The sequence below is a fragment of the Clavelina lepadiformis genome, chromosome 7, assembly GCF_947623445.1.
Source record: "Clavelina lepadiformis chromosome 7, kaClaLepa1.1, whole genome shotgun sequence".
NCBI classification, from domain to species: domain Eukaryota; kingdom Metazoa; phylum Chordata; class Ascidiacea; order Aplousobranchia; family Clavelinidae; genus Clavelina; species Clavelina lepadiformis.
In genome coordinates this window covers 12846340-12864700 of record NC_135246.1, presented here as the reverse complement: position 1 = coordinate 12864700, position 18361 = coordinate 12846340, and the positions used below count along the sequence as shown (strand labels likewise).

Here is an 18361-nt window from a genome sequence, read left to right as displayed (position 1 = left end):
TAAGTTAATTGCTCTGATGTACTCATACCCCATGATCATTTTATCGAAACTAGCGCAGTTGTTTAATCAGACAGTTATGGCGAGTTTGAGATATCATATTTCTAAGAAATTCCGGTCACTCTGGTAGTCTCGGGGATTACCCTAGAAAGTCGACAAAACACCATGTCAAGAGGTTAAAAAGAGAGGACAGCACTAAGTGAAGGACATGCAACAATACGTACAAGTGGTCTGCCGGGAAACCGTGGAATGATAGCGTTGTTTGAAATATAGATTTTCTTACTGATTAGTTTCGTTTAACAAAATAATGCTTATGGGCTTGTGATTTTAGACAGTCAACGTTGACTACCATCGAAATTGTAAAAACAATCTGCAAACCGATGTAGACAGCTGAAGTTGTCGAAATAACTGGTATATCTATAGAAGAATTGTGTGTAATTAGTTGGCGCAGCAAATTGGAAACTGTACTACGCTATTAATGTAATACTCACTAAACTTTTTAATCAGATTTTTGTACAAGACCAAATTCGAACATAACTATAAAAGCTGATCAGGCAATATATAAATTATTTTTTGACAGTACATTATCTTTAAACATTTATTGCTGAAAATGTATCGCAAATTTGCTGCTAATTATGACGAAGGTGGCAGCAAATATGACGTCACATTGTGAAATCAACAAGCTTGACGGCAGGTGTTTGAATAAAGTATGATGGCATTGGTAGGGTGGCTAAATATAAATTAAAAACGACCTCGCAGGCCAACATTTTCTTCAGTATAGGAATTTCAGATATGACAGTGTATGCACTAGTAAAGCATTCGTGTCTTGACGGCAATTTCTGGATCGGAGTTTGATAGCGCCAACAACAATGACTGAGCTCAGTGAGTTATAGCTTAGTGTTTTATCTTTATCAGAATAAATATACCAGCTCGAGATAAGGTTGGCTTCATTAAAGCAAGATATTCCTGTTACGCACTTAAGTGACTTTTGACCATACTTATTTCTTGTTGCCTACACGAAACGTTCTGTTCATACTTAATCCAAACAAGAGGTTCATACACTGCCATCGAGTACATCATAATTAGCACAAAATTTACGGTTTTTGCGGCACATTGTTCGCTTCAAAAAATTGCTTTACTAAACATTATTAAAGTATGCTTTTTATTATATATTTGCTGAGAACTACACGTGATTTTAAGTCAAATCGTTTTTCGGACTTGCCTTTCACTTTTATCGAAGGATAAAGTACTGTAGCGTGTAGCTTTTGTGTGATATGCTGCGACAGTTTGCTCGTATATACATTTTGGCATTGAATGGTCTTATAGCCTACTAGGAAGCATGTTTCTTAATGGGCCGCTTAAGTATAAATGCAAAACCATTTTGTTTCATGCGATTTGAAAATTCATTTATAAGTTATATCTCTTAAGCAAACAGTGTTGTAAAAATTCTGGCTGTGTACATCTGATCGATGTTTCTATCTAAGCTACGCGTCATAATCAGCTTCGTGTGCTTCTATGCACTTACGAAAGGTATGATATTTTGAAAATAAATTTTCTTTTTACCTTACAAATAGTTTTAAACTTTTTATACCGAACAAGACTGATGTAACTGTGTTTCCGTTGTTTAACATGTCTGTCTTTTCAGTCGTTAGATCAAGCGAATGGAAATATTCAGGTAAATTGAAGGCAAACTCAAAAGTATTTAAAAATAATAATTAATTCATTGTCTATTCCGCAAGAAAAATTGAACTTTAACCTCTTTCATTGTTTGTAGAAACACAACAGTGGTATAAAGATGCTCCACAATGTGGTAATTCGGCTCAGTCGCCTATTAACATAGACACAATGACCGCACTTCCTGATGCTCGTTTGGGCGTCCTCAAACTCATGAATTATTCACAAACTTTGAGTGGTGGTCAGTTTATCAATAATGGACACTCAGGTAAATGGTACTTTGATGAAATAGTCAAAAATCAAATAATCTTTTTAATTAAGTGGTTACGAAAGTTGGCTCCAATTTATCCACTGCTTTCCTTAAATGCGCCGAGTGGGGATATGCGTAAGAACTTTCACTACTCTGCTTAATTAAATTAGTGATTTTGCTTAGCAATTGTTTCTGGCACTGTTATATATTTGTAAATACTACATATCTTTAACTACAATAAAAAATAATTAACAACAGATTTCAAATGAAAAAAACAAACAACTTTACAACGTAACACTTTACTTAAGTTAAAAGAGTGTTGTATCACCCATATTCGTAATTTTGTCAGTTTTAAGTTAAAAGCCTATTTGTGTAAATTCAAAACTTATTCCTTAAATATTTTTAACAGTCCAGCTAAACTTTCCCAAAGACAAATCATTTAGACTTGCTGGTAATGAAATGACTGATACATATACTGCACTTCAGCTCCATTTTCACTGGGTGGGAAGTGGCTCAGATGATGTAGGCTCGGAACACTCAGTGAATGGTCATTATTATGATGCTGAGGTAACATATTCTTTTAAGGTACCTGATGTTACAGTAATCAATACAGCATGGAACCTGCGTTTTTGTTTTGTAGTGGATATACCGAACCTAAACTTGTTCCGACATCGTAATGTTAACACGTTTTTTTAGGTATTTAACACAGCTGTAACTTATGAAAAACAAAATAAAATAAGTAGTGGAAGTAAATTGTATAACAGTTGGAAGAAAGGACTTGCAATCACACGATCCGGTTTTAGTACTTTGAAACGCTACACTGTTGTTGCAATGCCTTTAAACATGCCATTTACGATGCTTGCTCTCATATTTTGGTTTTGTTGAACAGTTTTAACTTTTGACAAAACAACAAAAAGTAAAAGAGAAAAACATGCATCTATTGCAAAATGCACACAGTCAAGGTCGGCAAACAAAGATCATATTGGGAGGAATCATTATCGCATTTAAGCAGGGCCAAGACTCAGTGTAAATTTAATGTTTCAAATACCAAACATTAGGTACAATTGAAATGATTACTAATAGTTAATGCCTGCAACTAGCAGATATCAAGTTTACATTTACTATGATAAAAGATGTGTTCTAATTGCTATCATAACAAAACCAAAGTGCTATATGTTCACCGGTAACCGATGCAAACAGTCACGAGATTGATTGCAAAGCATGACACAGCAGCACAACACCATGTTCAATTACGGCAAAACATTATAGTCTTAAATGTTACCCAAACATGATTTACAACTAAAGCTTACAAGGTATATCGAACCCTAACTTACTGTTTACTTATGACAAACTTTGTAGGCTTGCTATGCAAACAAAATGTGGCACCTATGTTTACTCTTCATAAGCAGTTATAAATTATTCCCGTATTCTGGTGTGTGCTAGCTTTTGCTACAATAAATATCTAATTTTACTCCACGTGTAGCTTACTAGATGCTCTAAAACTGCACGCCTATATCCTAAATTGGACACTGTAATTGATGGATCATTTTCTAACTTTTAATAAATACATATCGATGTGTAATCTGTGGATTTATACTAACAGATGCACATTGTCCACATTAAAGACCCCTACACTAGTGTTGATGATGTCAAAAGCATGCAAGACGGGTTGGCAGTCATTGGTGTTTTTTTAAAAGTAAAGCCCAATGCAGCAGACAATCCACATTTTCAAATGCTTTTAGATACTGCTAAAATGTGTGTAAGTAAAGGTAAAAGACTGTAAGTATTCTAGTAATTAATTCAATTTGCAAAAGTGGAAGAATGATGTTACGATAGCAAACCATTTTTATCACTATGGAAATTCGTTCTCATAATAAACAGTCTTTTATAGGGGAAACTGCAGATTTGGAAAATGGACCAAGCTTAATTTCCTTGATTCCAGAAAGTGCAAGCTATTATCGATATAATGGATCTTTAACCACCCCACCCTGTTATGAAACAGTTTTGTGGACAATTTATCAGAATCCAGTGATTATTTCAAAGCAACAGGTGCATGTGTTTTTACTTTATTTCAAACTTTCTAATAATAAGCATAAACATTTATTACCCTTTGTTTAACATGGTTCAGACAAGATTTTATTTTTGATTTATGTTGCAGTTGGATAGTTTTCAAAGCCTCAAAAAAACAAAACCTGAACCAGGTATTGCTTTTAGTAAATCATAAAAACTTTTACTTTTAGTGATATCTAGTTAATGCAAAAATACTGTACAAATGCCATTTTCTGTACCAGCATAACTATAAATACACTCAACTTACAATAGTATTGTTACAACAGGCTTTGTATAAAAAATTGACAATACCCAGCAAATGGCTGACATGTTTGCTGAAAAATAAACAGTTGCAATTTGATGAAATTTTCTTTAATTTTTGTTACAGATGAAAACAAAGACCCAAATGGCTATGACGACCATGCAAGTGATGTGCATGATAAAAATTATGAACTCGGTGACAACTACAGACCAGTACAACCCCTAAATGGACGGATAGTCACAGCATTTTTTGATATTGGTAAGGCATGCCGATTTTTTATTCATGTGCAAAAAGCAAAACAGACTTCATTGTTCAAATTAATACCATCTGTTACTTTGTCTTGAGCCAGAGTTTCATGATTTTACAGAAGCAACCATCGTACCTCATTTGGCTAAATTTAGCATTTTTTTAAAAAGGTTTCCAAAGAATTAAATTATGTCAATATACAAATCTTGTCAAAACACTTTAAGCAAAAGAAAGCTTTACTTATTTACAAATATGGATGTAGTTGAACTAGCTACAAATAGGCAGTTTTAATTTGTGTTTCAAGGTGTCTATGACATGGTTCATGAAAGTAGTGGTTAATGACATACTTGCTTTTACAATAAAATAAATATTTATATCTACAGACTTATCTAAGGAAGTAAAGGAGCCTGATACCTGGCATTATGAGGGCAGAAATGGTAAGATCACGGTTAAGTACTATCTGATTTAAAAAGACACAAAGCTGGTCATACCAGAATGGCAGTGCTTACTGCGAAACAGAATACCATAAAAAATATAATATATAGAATAAAAGTTAAAGGCCTGCAGAAGGAAGTACCGAAGGCGACAAAACAAGAAACGCTGTTTGATTAATTCATATAGCAATTGGGCCATGTATAAATCTCTGCCTACTCACAAGGTTATTAGCAAGGGCTGCCACTATTTTATCAGAAACAATTGTGCGTTCGAAACTATTTTTCACAGCTTCTTGTTAACCTAACTTAAATGTTATAAAATAGTAACCTAGATCTAACCTAAATCAATCTTCTAATCTAAATTTAACTCCAATAAAACCTTAAATAGCTAAAATCAAGTTTTCACATGGCTTTTCCCCTAACCTAATCAGTAATCAGACTAATCACTAATCTTTAACAACAGGCTGCGTGACCTACATACGGTGAAGTAGTCACTCACAATAGAAAAAGGCCTGAGCACTTTGCTAAAAACATTAATTCACAAACCTCAGTCCATACAGGATGACAGATGAAAATGTGAATGCTGAATTCGAGGTAAATTCATCGGGTCGGCAACGTTTTAATATGCATGCATTGTCATTTGGTGTTCATGAGTAACGCATTGATAATATACTTCATCAAGAATAACATATTATATTTTCAAACAGGAGAGAAAAAGCCGTTTTTTCGTCCGTCAAAGGTACGTAATAGCAGCTCTGGGCTTCTTTGGCTATTTCAACTTCAGTTGCATGCGAAATAACATCAATGTCACCATAGTGGCCATGGTAAGCACAACGGAAAACAACCAAACCCAAACAGTAAGTTGAAACAAACATCACAGCTTCTTCATATAGTGTATTATTAAACGTTTTTTAATAATTGAAGGGAACATTCAACTGGGACAGTAAACAACAAGGTCTACTACTAGGATCGTATTTCTATGGATATGCGGCAGGAAACATACCAGGTGGTTGGATGGCTGGCAAATATGGATTTCGAAAAGTATTTGGAATTAGTTTGCTTATATCAGCAATTTTCTCTGTACTCACACCACCATCAGCGTATGCCAATTTCTACTTGGTTATGGTTTGCAGAGCTATGCTCGGATTCGTCCAGGTTAAAGCACTTCCACGCAAGCTGAATAGCTTTTAAAATAATATCACTCATTATTTGATCATTCATACATTATTTCATTGCAATACAGGGAGGTGTTATCCCAGCTTTTAATTACGGTTGGTCTAAATGGGCCCCACCGCTGGAAATTACCATATTAAATTCAATTGCGTTGTCTGGTTCAATGGTTGGGTTTTTGGTAATATTCCCTTTAGCTGGTGTCATTGCACAAAGTAATAACTGGGAAGCAGTATTTTATATTACAGGTTTGTAAATTATATTTCATAGTTTCGATGCTTTGTTAATGTTACAGTAGTGCAAAACATGAAACAAATCAACACAGTAACAAAATCTAACTGTACATACGCAGAAATATGACGAATGTATTTACTACTCAGGAGGAATGACAACCATTTGGGCAATCTTTTTTTTTATATTTGCGTCTGATGCGCCTTCCAACAACAGATGGATTTCTGAATGGGAAAAACAATTTATTGAGAAAAGCATTGGAAAAAGGGAGGTATAAGGTAGAATACGAACATTTCTGAAGCTTTCAATCGCAGTTTCAAAATAGGGATAAATATTCTTCTAAATAACTCTAGTGTAACGAAAATATGTCACTTGTTATTTATAATACCTTATATTTTACCGTTTTACAATGCGTTAATTTTCTGTGCGATGATTACTTCACATTTTAGTTTTAGTCCATTACTGTACTTGCGGTTATCATTGTTTATCTCGCGTTTTGTGCGCTCTTATCTTATCAATAGTTTTACACTTCACCTATTGGGTTCTATAAAATCCGTTGTCGTGTGGTTTGGTTTTGGTCATGGGGGTATTTAATAAAATTAATTGGTTTCTTGGGTTTTACTGATGGTGTCACGGTTCACTGTGAATGTGGGAAGGCAGCCTGGCTAAAGAAAATCTTGGTTGCACTAGTAACCACTAAGTTAAGAGCTCTTTAAACAACTTCTACAGTTTTAATCACACATGTTGTCATAAATCAGTTATTACCGTAAAACCTCTATTTCACCGCCATAGCGCTCTATTTTTCTACCCTTCTTTAAAAGTGGCGTTCTATTAGAGGTGGCGTTCAAATAAAGGTGGCGCTCAAATAGAGGTTTTACGGTATTTGCAAAAATTATCGTGTAAACGGCTCTCAGGTACGTCATACACTGAGCTCGATTCCGTGGAAGTCAATATTTACATCGAAGTGTGCATGGGGACTGTTTGTTTGTCATTCAACTGATGCCTGGTTTCAACACACTCTCCCTGCTGTATTGCCAACTTATATGTCGAATGTATTGGACTTTGATATGACGCAAGTAAGTTTGAATACAAAAGCATCGATATCCATATATTACAAGGGTCAACAAGTTCGTTAACATATTCTGTCAAGTCATCAATTTGCCATTATGGATCATGCATTCGACCTTTGTGTTTTTGTTCTGCAGATTGGATTAGCCATGATCCTTCCTTATTTGCTCCAAGGTTTTGTGGCAGTACTCGGAAGCCAAATTACTGATATGCTTCGAAGAAAAAAAGTTATAACCACAACAAACATAAGAAAGATAAGCTCTTTCCTATCTGCTTCTATGTCGGGATTGTTCCTGGTTTTAACTGGTTACGTTGGAGGAAACCATTACGCGGTCATCAGTCTTTTCACAATGAGCATTGCAGCTCTCGGACTTGTTTGTATGATAAAAAGTTTGCTTTTACATATAGCAAATCATCCAATTAGCAGCGTATAGATATGTGTTTGAAGGAGAACTATCAAGATTAAACATTATTATTTAAATATTTAGGAGATGGTTGGTTTTTAGTTTCAGGTTATCAATGCAACGCGCTTGACATTGCTCCGAGGTATAGCGGTATCGTTTATGGGATATCCAACACCATTGCCCATATTTTCGCTTTTTTCGGACCTTTTTCTGCAGGTTACATTGTTGTCAACAAGGTAAAGTTTTGTGAGAATTATTTTCGCGAAGTCGTGTAAAAAATTATGAGAAACATTTGATGTTACAGCAATCAGTTTCTCTTTGGCAAAATCTTTTCTGGCTAAGCTTTGGTATTAACCTAACCGGAGTAACTGCATACGCTATTCTGGGATCAGGCGATGAGCAACCATGGGCTAAAGCAGACACATGTAAATAACAGACACAATCAAATTTGTTTGAATTAATTTGTGAAAGTTATATTTTCACAAAATATTATCAAAATGTTTATGTGCAGGTGACAATAGAAGTGGCAAAGTATTGGAAACTGAAAATGACAGGCTCACCACAACATTACATTAAATGTTGTTATACAAACATTGGTTTACATTTAATGTCAACATGAGTTTAGGTGTACAGCAGTGATCGAGTGAATTTAGAACATTGCTAAAATATCTGTTTAACAAAATATAACATTGTATGTTTTTGCGTCATTTCACTTGACTTCCCCTAGAGTCCTAGACCACAAGATGTAACTCGCTAAGACTTGTACTTGCAGAGCTGTTTATATCGCTTTTAAAAACATTAAAAAAGTGAAACATCAGCAAAATTCCCCACCCCTGTAGAAACGTTTGGTCAAGTCAATATTTTTTTAACCACGTTGAAGAAACTGCAATGAAGTCAATTCTCTAAAGGTCGGGTCAAGAAAGTCAATGTCCACACGAGATAAGAACGTAGGACGCGTAAACAGAAAAGTAGACGGGAACAAACGCTTATAAAAAAGTTGACCGACGTGTATAGGAATGTTGACACGAACGCAACAGTCGAAACAATAATGAGGTTGAAAAGTTTACAATGGAAGTGTGTCAAAGCAAGCAAAGTTTAAACTAAAATGAGCTCGATAAATCTGTAAAGTAAATGTATTGCGTGAAAGTAAATCGTCGCCGAACACGTACCCCAAAGTTTACTGCATGTGCATTGCGGTGGAGGTTGTAAAACGCGCTATATTACGTGTTAGGCAAGAGTTAATAAGAAGAACTTTTGGCGGCACGAAGTCTTATTCAAATAACACAAGCACACGCTAAGCATCGTATATGTGACTGAGAACAACTGTATTTTGCACAATCAGCAACATTAATCTGGATGATAATTGTAGACCCACTGACTTACTGAAAAAATGTTTGCATGGCCTAATGATTCCATAGACATACGGATTCATCAGTATGTCACTAGAAGAAAACCGCTGCATCGAGCGAACAGCTTCGATAGGACAGAAACAGCAACTTCAGCAGAGAATCAACATTTTTATGACAATTAAATTTTCATCAAACGCGTTCGCGTAAAACTTACGAATGTAAAACTTGTTGAAAGAGAGTAGGATATGCAGAAAAGGTCAAAATCTTCAAGTCAATTCAGTCTCAAAACCGCGTTGTTATGGATTTACTGTACATTTAAGTTTGGATATACTCGAGGCACACAATCATACAGATGTTTTCTCCACCAGTGTCCAATGCTATAAAGTGACAAACTAAAGTGTCTCCGAAGCTTTCAAAAAGGTTTTAGAGTGAAACAACGGTCAAAATTAAGTAAATATTGAAACAAACACGCTATTGCTCCCCCGCAGACTACTAATTATATTGATAAACTAATAAAGTCAACTTGTAAATATGGGAGCCTTATCTACATTCTGTGTGGCCGACCCTGCACGTCACAGTCACAGCAAAACATGGCGTAGATTTGCACTGTTTGCTGTAGAAACTTAAAATTTGGTCACTTTTCTTAAAAAATGTTCAGCTATCTTTCCATATTTATTTTATAAAGTCTGATTTTGTAATTTTTGAGTTACTGTCATATTTTCGTAATTTTGCTCTCTGCTGCTGCCACGAGCGCTTTGAAGCGTATCGTTTTCGTTTACCGGTAATCGTTCATGCACAACTAACTCAACTAACTGAACTCTCGTTTTCTCTTCTTGCGGTCAGCTGGTTTTTTAGGCAATTAAGCACAGCGGGAGCAGGGCTTAACAAACAAAAACTTCCAGAAATGTATCACTTGTAGAAATACTTAATTTACACTAAATGCACTTTCTTTTAGTTTTACAATTATGCAGTATACAGGAAGCCAGATGTTTTTGCTACTAACATGTAAAAGTCCGATCAGTTTACGACGCATAGTTTTCGAGTAATTAACGATTGAAAATTTGTGTGTAGTGTCGGCCACACATAGTTAAAATAGTGATGTCGCCCACCCGGTTCAGATAAGGTTAAGTTAAAGTTATGCATTGTGATTAAGTTTATTTTCGGGCAGGTTTTAAGAAAAGCATAACAAACTTCTGGCGAAGGATAACTTGTCAGTGCGCTAAGCAATAACCTGTAAACGGGCCATCATATCCAACAGCCTGAAAGTGGCACACAGCCTAATCTTAACAGTCTTTATAAGATCAATCATCAGCATCATATTAATACCCACATTACAGCTCTGGTATGAACGACGGAAACGATGTCTTGAGAGAGGTATACCTGTTACTCCTATAAGCTTATGTATTCACTATATAGCTCTATTATGTTAACAAAGGCTATGCAATTAACACAATACTGATATTAAGGTGAGAAAAGAGGGATTTTACATTCCGCAGAGGTACGTCCTCGCCGTTTTAGCCTTCTTTGGATTATTCAACGTCAGCTGTATGCGGAGCAACATAAATGTTACAATACTGGCGATGATAAACACAACGCAGGACAACATAACACAAACAGTAAGTAATAAGAATATTATGCACATATCTTTGCTGTACTAATTTCATTTGGTCTTTTAAGAAATTGTCCCATACTATAACGACAAAAACGTGAGCATTATTCACATTGAAGTCGCGTACCTTCTCACTTGTAAATACTCAATTGTAATAAAACATGCCAGCATTTTCCTGTTTTGGCGTTGAAGGTTTTTGACTTTGTGAAATGTTATTTGCTAAGCAAACATAATTTAATCTCGCAATGTGATCACAGGTAATGGTATAAAAACTTCGCAACTACGTCTTTGTAACGAGAAAAAAATTCGATCGGATGATAAGCTGAAAACAGGATAAACGTTTGGGAAAAATATATGTTGCAATAAATGGTTTTAGACCAAACTCCACAAATGCAGAAAGTTCAGTCAGTTCTGAACCAAAACTCACAACTTCAAACAATTGAAGTTGGATTAAAATTACTTTTACATGTAATTACACTTGGTAAAGGTTTCTTGAACACAATTGTCGCAAACCAGAACGTAAGATTATTCGCTTAATAGATTTTGATTATTTTAGGGGCTGTTTAACTGGAACAGCAAACAACAAGGTATTCTCATCGGATCCTATTACTATGGGTATGCAGCAGCAAATATTCCTGGAGGAATATTAGCAAGCAAATTTGGATTTCGTAACTTGTGCGCGATCACCATGCTTGTTGCAAGTGTTCTCACGATAACATTTCCTTTAGTAGCTTATTACAACTTTTACTTTGCCGTTGCTTGTAGGGCGACTCTTGGATTATTTCAGGTTACTGACATCAACTATTGTTGCTTGCCTAATAGTCCACATTTACATAAACGTATTGCTAAAGTAAATGAATTGTGATAGGGAGGAACTGTTCCTGCTCTCAACTACGCCTGGTCTAAATGGGCACCGCCTTTAGAAGTCAGCATATTAAACTCAATTGGGTTATCCGGAATGATATTCGGTCAATTGGTTGTATATCCTTTGGCAGGCGTAATTGCACATAATGTAGGCTGGGAGGCCACCTATTACATTACAGGTTAATCAGACTTGGGCAGCGAAACCTATTGCTTGTGTAATAAAACGATACAAAAATACTTAAGTTAATTGTTGGTGACCTTACTCACTTTTGTGTAAGTAGTAATGGTATTCCGAACAATCTATCCATAAACATTTCTGCAAACAGCTTACCACTATAATTTTAAATACAGGAAGCATGACTCTGATTTGGTTAATCTTCTTTCTTATCTTTGCATCTGACACTCCATCTAGCAACAAATGGATTTCTAAAACAGAAAGAGCATTCATTGAGAAAAGCATTGGCAAAAGAGAGGTAGGTATAATACTGTAAATATGTTGGCTGCTAACAACTGTTTGCATTGATGAAAAATCTCATGTGTTGTATCCAAGGCAGTAACGTATCGTTTGTTTTGAATTATATCGTTTGAAATCGACTTCACATGACTTTAGTTATGCGATGAGCCAAAGTTAATTCCATGGAAAGCAATATTCTCTTCCAAATGCATATGGGCATTATTTGCGAGTCTTTCAGCAGATGCTTGGTTCCAGTACACTTTTGCTGCCATATTACCAACTTATATGGCCGAAGTATTTCATTATGATATAACTCAGGTAGGTAGACTGTGGTATTACGAAAAATACATACATACGGTATATACTCCAAAGTGTGATGGCAAATAAAATTCCGGCTTCTACATATTTAGCAAAAAAGTTATAATCCTTATTTACTGTACAAATATTCTTATTCACACAAAAATTTAAACATGATTTTACCGAGATAACTGCATGTGCGAACTTCCCCATAAGCTCAAGTTTGCACGATAGTTAAGTTCTATAGCTAGACCAGTGCTTCTCAACCCTGTGACACGAGCATGTGATCGGATTATTTGATAAAGTTTAGTGTAAAATGCTTAACTGACCCTGGCCTCCACGTGCACGACCTTGACCACTAACGTTTTCCTCAGCGCTAACGTATTTAGAGGCAAAGGATCATTGGGCATTAGCCAACCACAAACTCAATATTTTTATAGCCGTAAGCATTTTTACGTCTTCATTCCTTTTCGTTCATATTGCACTTTTTCTTATCTGACTCCTTATCGCCTTCAACCGTTTGCGACGTTCAGCTCCAGAAAGCACTGTTATAAAAGAAAGAACAGCGTGGTCAAAAAAGCAATGGGCTGGTCAACAAACAAACATGTTACTTGTTGTTCTGGTTAGCAATCAACATCGAAAGAAACATTTTGATGGTATCTACTATTTACGTCTTACAAATCAAATGGCGTATTATAGTTGTTGATACAGAGTTGTTTATTTTTTAATTGAAGTGTAAAAACAAGTTGCATGGGGTAATGTATTACTTCCAAGATGGATGAATTGAGTAGGACCCCGCCCCGGCTTACTTGACGGATCTAAGCAAAACATAAAATAGGCAGGTTATATGGCGTTACATAATTGTTGTACACGGCGTTTCAAGATTTTAAGCCATAAATTGCCATTACTGTACAGGTTACGTATAAACATGAGATTTTGATTAATTTCGAGATGTTTTAACATTTTTTTGATGCGTAAAACTATAAAACTATTGGGCTCTGCTTGTTTTGCGTCGGGTTGGCAAACGTGAAAAGTTTGAAACCATTTTTGTCCAACTTCAACACAATCCTAAATAGGTACACCATCGTTCTTCAGCTATTGATTTTCCCCGTTACATGGGAATATGATCAGGAGCCATGTAGCTAAGCTGGAATTGTGTTGTTGCACCTGGACAATGACCGTAGTGGAATATGACGAAAATCAGTTTTTCCTTTCCAAACTGTAAATGTATGAATTTTGAGATTAAAAAATTTTGTTTGTTGGCGATCACCTTTTTAACTTTTTCTGTTCCTATACTTGCTAACCTATAACCTACAAACTCAGTTTATAAGTTTAGGAACTGGCTGAAAACAGCAAACGCTATGACTCAACTAGGAGAATCGTATTAGGTGTATGTATAACACCGAAACACGTTTTTGCTATGATTAAAAATCGCAAGATTAAAAGACTTACGTATTTTTATCACAACAATTACGCACATAATTATTTAAATTAAATTACACACTTACGTACGTAATTACGCACTTAAAATCTCATCGTTTTATGTGTACAACCGCCTTAAATATGCTTTTCAATAAAGTCGCCTGATAATCATTTTGACTTCTGCTATAAACGCACTATTTCTGTTTAAAAATTTACGGTCTGCAATTTTATGAAGATAACAGCGAAAGCATATAACCTGCCAAGTTGAGTCCATTTTACTTTACAAACAAAGCAAATCAAAACGTAAAAAAACACTTAACATGAAACAAAAATAAGTGTTGACTTAAGATATTTGGTTTAGGCTTGCAGTGATGCGATTTCGAATGTCTATTAATTGTTACTACCTTTCTAACATCACGTGTCAATAACAATGACAGTTTGCGAAAAATAAACTAATAATTTTCGAGAATCGATAATAACAGAAACGGAAAAAATAAGAAATAGCTTGACGTTATGATATGAAGGCGAATAAGAGTATATTTTTTATATTACATAATATAACATACATATATTGTAAATAATTAATTGTAATGCACAGATTATAATTTTACATGTACTACGTATACTTGCAAATTTGAAAGGAAACATTGGTTACCGTTATTTTCCAGTACCACCATTTTTCGCGTCCCCGACATGGTTTCCTATAAGTTCTGTTGGCAAGGTTACAGGCCGTATAGACCAGCTCGTGAAGATAAAACAGTTGTACACCTCGCATTAAATTGTGCTTTTTTTGTAACTTCATTTGTGTGGTTTAGCAACCATAGCTACATTTGAGAAAATTATGTTCTTGTGAAAACAAGTGGTACGTATAGTGCTAGTAAAAGACTTCGGTCGTACGCGGTCCGAAGCAGGTTGAGAACCATTGGCTTAGAGCCTTAGACGAAAGTTGTAACTTTTAGCTTACAATGTTAATAGTAAGCACGAGGGAAAGCTATTATTTTACAGAGTGGACTAGTGATGATCCTTCCATTCTTGACACAGTGGCTTGTGCTTGTTTTGGCCAGTCAAACTACGGACTTACTGAGAAAGCACAAAATAGTGACCACTACACGTATAAGGAAAATAAACACATTAACAAGCTGTTTAGTATCTGGAGTATTGCCAGTTTTAAGTGGTTATACGGGAAGAGATCGTTTTGTGGTGATTAGCCTTTTCACAATTAGTTTCGCAATCGGCGGCCTTCATTGTGAGTTTTGTAATTTGTTTAAGTTGTCATTCATTTAAAAGTTATTTTAAAAATATATACCCAGTCATACAAACAGCAAGGAATATGATAGTTTATTAAACATACGATATGAGGCCATAAATCAATTAATGTTCATTATACTACATATTCTCTAAAAGTGATCGTAAAAATTTTTCGCTAAAATTAGTATACTGATTGTTATCACATCTGTTGGTACATATTTTTTTCATTCTTTTCCTAACAAACCTCGTCATTTTTTTATTCAGACCCTGGTTATCTGTCTACAGCACTAGATGTTGCACCCAGATACAGCGGAATAGTTTTTGGAATATCTAACACAATGGCTAACACCATGGGATTTTTGGGGCCTTTTGCCGCTGGTTACATGATAACCGACCAGGTAAAACCAACAACGTTATAAACGGCCGCTTTTTAAACATGATATTATTACGCCTGCTAAAACTTTATTTCAACAAACGAGTTTATATTTTCAGCAATCCGTTGCTCTTTGGGAAAACCTGTTTTGGTTAACTTTTGGTATTAATTTGACCGGAGGATTAATTTTCGCTATATTTGGGTCTGGCGTTGAACAGACGTGGGCTAAAAAAGGTAACCGGGTTTAGCAGTGGACCCAATACACTATACAATATAGGCCTACCTGTATATGATATGTACGATATACCTATAGTATAGGTATATATAGGTCATATATAAGGTACCTGTACCGAATAAGGCCCGGTCCCTAATAAGGCCCATTGCTCATATTTTGCAAACCCGTGCAAATAAATGAAAGATTTTGTTCCTACATAAAAACTAATATAAATTCATGATGGTTTACCAGATTTCATCCTTGTCACGTGATCAACCGATTCGCTAGAGCACAACAAAAATTTGATATTTGCAGTTAAGGTGGTTTTGTTAATTTAGAAAAAAAGTAAGTGAGAATTTGGCCGGTTAAATGAACTGTTGTCAGCCGGCTGAAGTTTTCATGTAACAACCAACTTAGTATTGAAAAGGATAATGCACTTTTTTTGCTAAAATTTTTCTGATGATAAAAATGTGACATTTTTTTCGTGGATTCCACATGCGCCTAATAAGGCCCATACAAGATGCTTGGCTAATTGATGTCCAGACTTCAAGAGTGGTTCCAGTCATCAGTTGGCAAATTGTTGCAGTTACTTTGATGCGCCTAGTGGAATCTTTTTAAATGTTTGTACAACTTAAAATGTGAAATTTCTAATAATGTTATATGTTGTCTATTACTATGTTTTGAATCAAAATACTCACAAAATTGGTGGGCCTTATTAGGAGCTCCTAATAAAGCCCATTTTTTGGAATTTTTAATTTCTTTATAAAATTTTTTGGGGGGTAGTCAGGTATTGTGGTTTTAATATGTTGTAGTCATATACCCTCACTAATAGAATACGATTTTGCAGTCTATTCTCATTTATGGTTCTTGAGTTATTTTCAAAAAAGTGTTACGTGGGCCTTATTCGGTACAGGTACCTTATGTGAGTTATTGAGCAAACTGCAGGTACAACGAACTGCATTTAATTAAACTGGTTTTTCTTGCAGATAACAAAGAAATCTTCTGCAGGGAAACCGAAAAATTGCACCAAACAACTTAATGAATTTTCACTTGTTACAAATTAGGCTACCGCTATAATGGTTTCAGAAATCCTAAATAAATATTCATATTTTGTTAAATTACATATATGTTTGCTTTGGCTTTATGGGTTAAAACTGATGAAGTTTTACACAGTTCCAAGTGAACTGTGAACTGTGTAGGGTGCTGATTTACATGCTCTTCTCGCTAACTTACAAGAAAGAGTAAGCTGTTTTGCTCATAGCCTACGCAACAATTTCGTATTAAGGATTGTCTGCAAGATTCGGAGTTTGCTAATTCTTACGTTGGCAAAGGTGGCCAAAATTGTAAATTCGGTAAGAAAATCTGTAAATGCTACCTCTTATTTGCAACATAAAAAAATAACTGTAAGAACACAGAATGTGACAAAATGGAATTCGCAGTTTGTTATGTTGCAAAGTGTCTTAAAGGATCACGAAGAAGTTAACGCAGCTCTCACCTTGATCCAGTCACTTGAAAAAATAACAAATCAGGATTATTTAGCATTGAGCAAGCTCGTGAGCGTGCCATTGCCTTTGAAGGAAGCGATGCAACAAGTTGAAGGAGAAAATATTGTAACATCCGCTTGCATTTGTCCGTAGTGGAACGCAACGGAACAACTGAAAAACTCAAATCTCCACTATTGCCAGCTAATCTTAAAGACTCTGTTTGCAAAAGGTTGTTGCCATTTTTAAATTCTCCGGACAGCAGACTTGCATCTCTTCTACATGTACCGGTCCGGTACATATACAAAAACAATAAGATAGTTTAGGTTTATTTAACGCAAAATGTTCCGGTTATACACTTAAGTACGCTATGTTCATGCCTATTACTATTACTTGTCTCTCACAGAAAACATTCTGTTCATACTTGGTCCAAAGACCAGAGTCGTCACTTATGTTTCTGTTATTGTTACGTAATAAGAACCAATAATATTAGTAGTACAAATAACTGCTAATAACTAATACTAGTGGCAATAACTGCCTCTAACCACTACATATTAGTACGAATAAAAATCCTTTCACCAGTATATTTCCTAACAATTACTCTTTGATTTAAGGGCAAATTGTTTTTGGACTTGCCACTCACTTTAATGTAAGGCGTTAACATATATTTCGATTTACATCAAGCCAGAGGTATCGTATGCGTTAATACTTAAGGTGAGTTGGACAAGATTGGTGGATAGACTTTAAGCTACGTGTTTTAGCCAATATATCGAAAATGGTTGAAGTAGCCCTAGCGTTTTCACTCACAACTTCGTAGTGCGGGTTTAAATGAAGTTGTCGGTTTAGCTAAATATTGCCGAGGACTTTTTCCATCTACCAATGAAATTCGAAGGGAATATCTTAAAGTATAAAGGAGTTATGAAGCAACGAAAATGTCTATTTTTCAAAGTTTTTGGCGACTAGCGATAAAAGTAGTCACGTGATTAATAAAATATGTGTGGTTATATTATTTTTGTTCAGTATTACTATCCTATGGTTTAAAAGTTGAAAATATCACCTAAAGGTTGAACTATATTGAGTAGCATTATATCGCTTTTGGCCCAAAGCGCCCAAACCCATAAAGTTACAAGGACATTGACGCAAAAACCGCTAAAATATTAAGAATTAAAAAATTTTAAAGCGGGAAATCCGCTTTTAACTTCATCTAAATGTATAAGTAAGTGCGTTAAATTTTACACTTTTAAAGGATGTGCGTCTGCTAGAAG

The 18361-nt window shown here is 35.3% G+C and overlaps 4 protein-coding genes and 1 long non-coding RNA gene across 9 annotated transcripts; 4 read left to right on the top strand and 1 right to left on the bottom strand.

The window, feature by feature from the left end:
• Positions 1-238: 238 nt before the first annotated feature.
• Positions 239-5735, top strand: LOC143465561 (carbonic anhydrase 2-like). Of its 2 annotated transcripts, none has more exons than XM_076963928.1 (11): positions 239-1527; positions 1643-1672; positions 1772-1939; positions 2331-2488; positions 3525-3680; positions 3803-3970; positions 4080-4122; positions 4359-4490; positions 4862-4915; positions 5376-5506; positions 5620-5735. In XM_076963928.1, the coding sequence occupies exons 1-10, from the start codon at positions 1467-1469 to the stop codon at positions 5396-5398; spliced, it is 993 nt and encodes a 330-aa protein (XP_076820043.1). In that variant the 5' UTR covers positions 239-1466; the 3' UTR covers positions 5399-5506; positions 5620-5735. The 2 variants fall into 2 exon arrangements, with proteins under 2 accessions (XP_076820043.1, XP_076820042.1); XM_076963927.1 differs by having other exon boundaries at positions 253-1527; positions 3525-3690; positions 3813-3970.
• Positions 5474-6442, top strand: LOC143466185 (sialin-like). The gene is made up of 5 exons (XM_076964823.1): positions 5474-5506; positions 5620-5769; positions 5837-6067; positions 6156-6330; positions 6378-6442. The coding sequence occupies exons 1-5, from the start codon at positions 5474-5476 to the stop codon at positions 6440-6442; spliced, it is 654 nt and encodes a 217-aa protein (XP_076820938.1).
• Positions 6189-8479, top strand: LOC143465562 (vesicular glutamate transporter 1-like). Of its 3 annotated transcripts, none has more exons than XM_076963930.1 (7): positions 6189-6330; positions 6463-6591; positions 7228-7389; positions 7519-7759; positions 7888-8021; positions 8090-8210; positions 8297-8479. In XM_076963930.1, the coding sequence occupies exons 2-7, from the start codon at positions 6511-6513 to the stop codon at positions 8359-8361; spliced, it is 804 nt and encodes a 267-aa protein (XP_076820045.1). In that variant the 5' UTR covers positions 6189-6330; positions 6463-6510; the 3' UTR covers positions 8362-8479. The 3 variants fall into 3 exon arrangements, with proteins under 3 accessions (XP_076820045.1, XP_076820044.1, XP_076820046.1); XM_076963929.1 differs by having other exon boundaries at positions 6221-6330; positions 6435-6584; XM_076963931.1 differs by having other exon boundaries at positions 6221-6330; positions 6435-6591.
• A 1020-nt stretch (positions 8480-9499) lies between these two features.
• On the top strand, positions 9500-16753 carry LOC143465556 (sialin-like). 2 transcript variants are annotated; one of them, XM_076963915.1, is made up of 10 exons: positions 9500-10508; positions 10601-10750; positions 11300-11530; positions 11612-11786; positions 11959-12080; positions 12218-12379; positions 14786-15035; positions 15293-15426; positions 15521-15635; positions 16602-16753. In XM_076963915.1, the coding sequence occupies exons 1-10, from the start codon at positions 10479-10481 to the stop codon at positions 16652-16654; spliced, it is 1422 nt and encodes a 473-aa protein (XP_076820030.1). In that variant the 5' UTR covers positions 9500-10478; the 3' UTR covers positions 16655-16753. The 2 variants fall into 2 exon arrangements, with proteins under 2 accessions (XP_076820030.1, XP_076820031.1); XM_076963916.1 differs by having other exon boundaries at positions 9507-10508; positions 14786-15026.
• On the bottom strand, positions 11634-12700 carry LOC143465564 (uncharacterized). The gene is made up of 3 exons (XR_013118633.1): positions 12542-12700; positions 11939-12033; positions 11634-11772 (listed from the first exon to the last, which is right to left on the bottom strand). It is a non-coding gene; the product is annotated as an uncharacterized LOC143465564 (long non-coding RNA).
• Positions 16754-18361: the final 1608 nt, after the last annotated feature.

Coding starts and splice junctions, on each gene's coding strand:
- LOC143465561 (XM_076963928.1), top strand. CDS start 1,467: ATGTTTCTATCTAAGCTACGCGTCATAATCAGCTTCGTGTGCTTCTAT. Junction 1,673..1,771: donor AAGCGAATGGAAATATTCAG/GTAAATTGAAGG, acceptor CATTGTTTGTAG/AAACACAACAGTGGTATAAA. Junction 2,489..3,524: donor GTCATTATTATGATGCTGAG/GTAACATATTCT, acceptor TTATACTAACAG/ATGCACATTGTCCACATTAA.
- LOC143466185 (XM_076964823.1), top strand. CDS start 5,474: ATGACAGATGAAAATGTGAATGCTGAATTCGAG. Junction 5,507..5,619: donor ATGTGAATGCTGAATTCGAG/GTAAATTCATCG, acceptor ATTTTCAAACAG/GAGAGAAAAAGCCGTTTTTT. Junction 6,068..6,155: donor CTATGCTCGGATTCGTCCAG/GTTAAAGCACTT, acceptor ATTGCAATACAG/GGAGGTGTTATCCCAGCTTT.
- LOC143465562 (XM_076963929.1), top strand. CDS start 6,468: ATGACAACCATTTGGGCAATCTTTTTTTTTATATTTGCGTCTGATGCG. Junction 8,022..8,089: donor GTTACATTGTTGTCAACAAG/GTAAAGTTTTGT, acceptor TTGATGTTACAG/CAATCAGTTTCTCTTTGGCA. Junction 8,211..8,296: donor ATGGGCTAAAGCAGACACAT/GTAAATAACAGA, acceptor GTTTATGTGCAG/GTGACAATAGAAGTGGCAAA.
- LOC143465556 (XM_076963915.1), top strand. CDS start 10,479: ATGAACGACGGAAACGATGTCTTGAGAGAG. Junction 12,380..14,785: donor TTCATTATGATATAACTCAG/GTAGGTAGACTG, acceptor ATTATTTTACAG/AGTGGACTAGTGATGATCCT. Junction 15,636..16,601: donor ACAGACGTGGGCTAAAAAAG/GTAACCGGGTTT, acceptor TTTTTCTTGCAG/ATAACAAAGAAATCTTCTGC.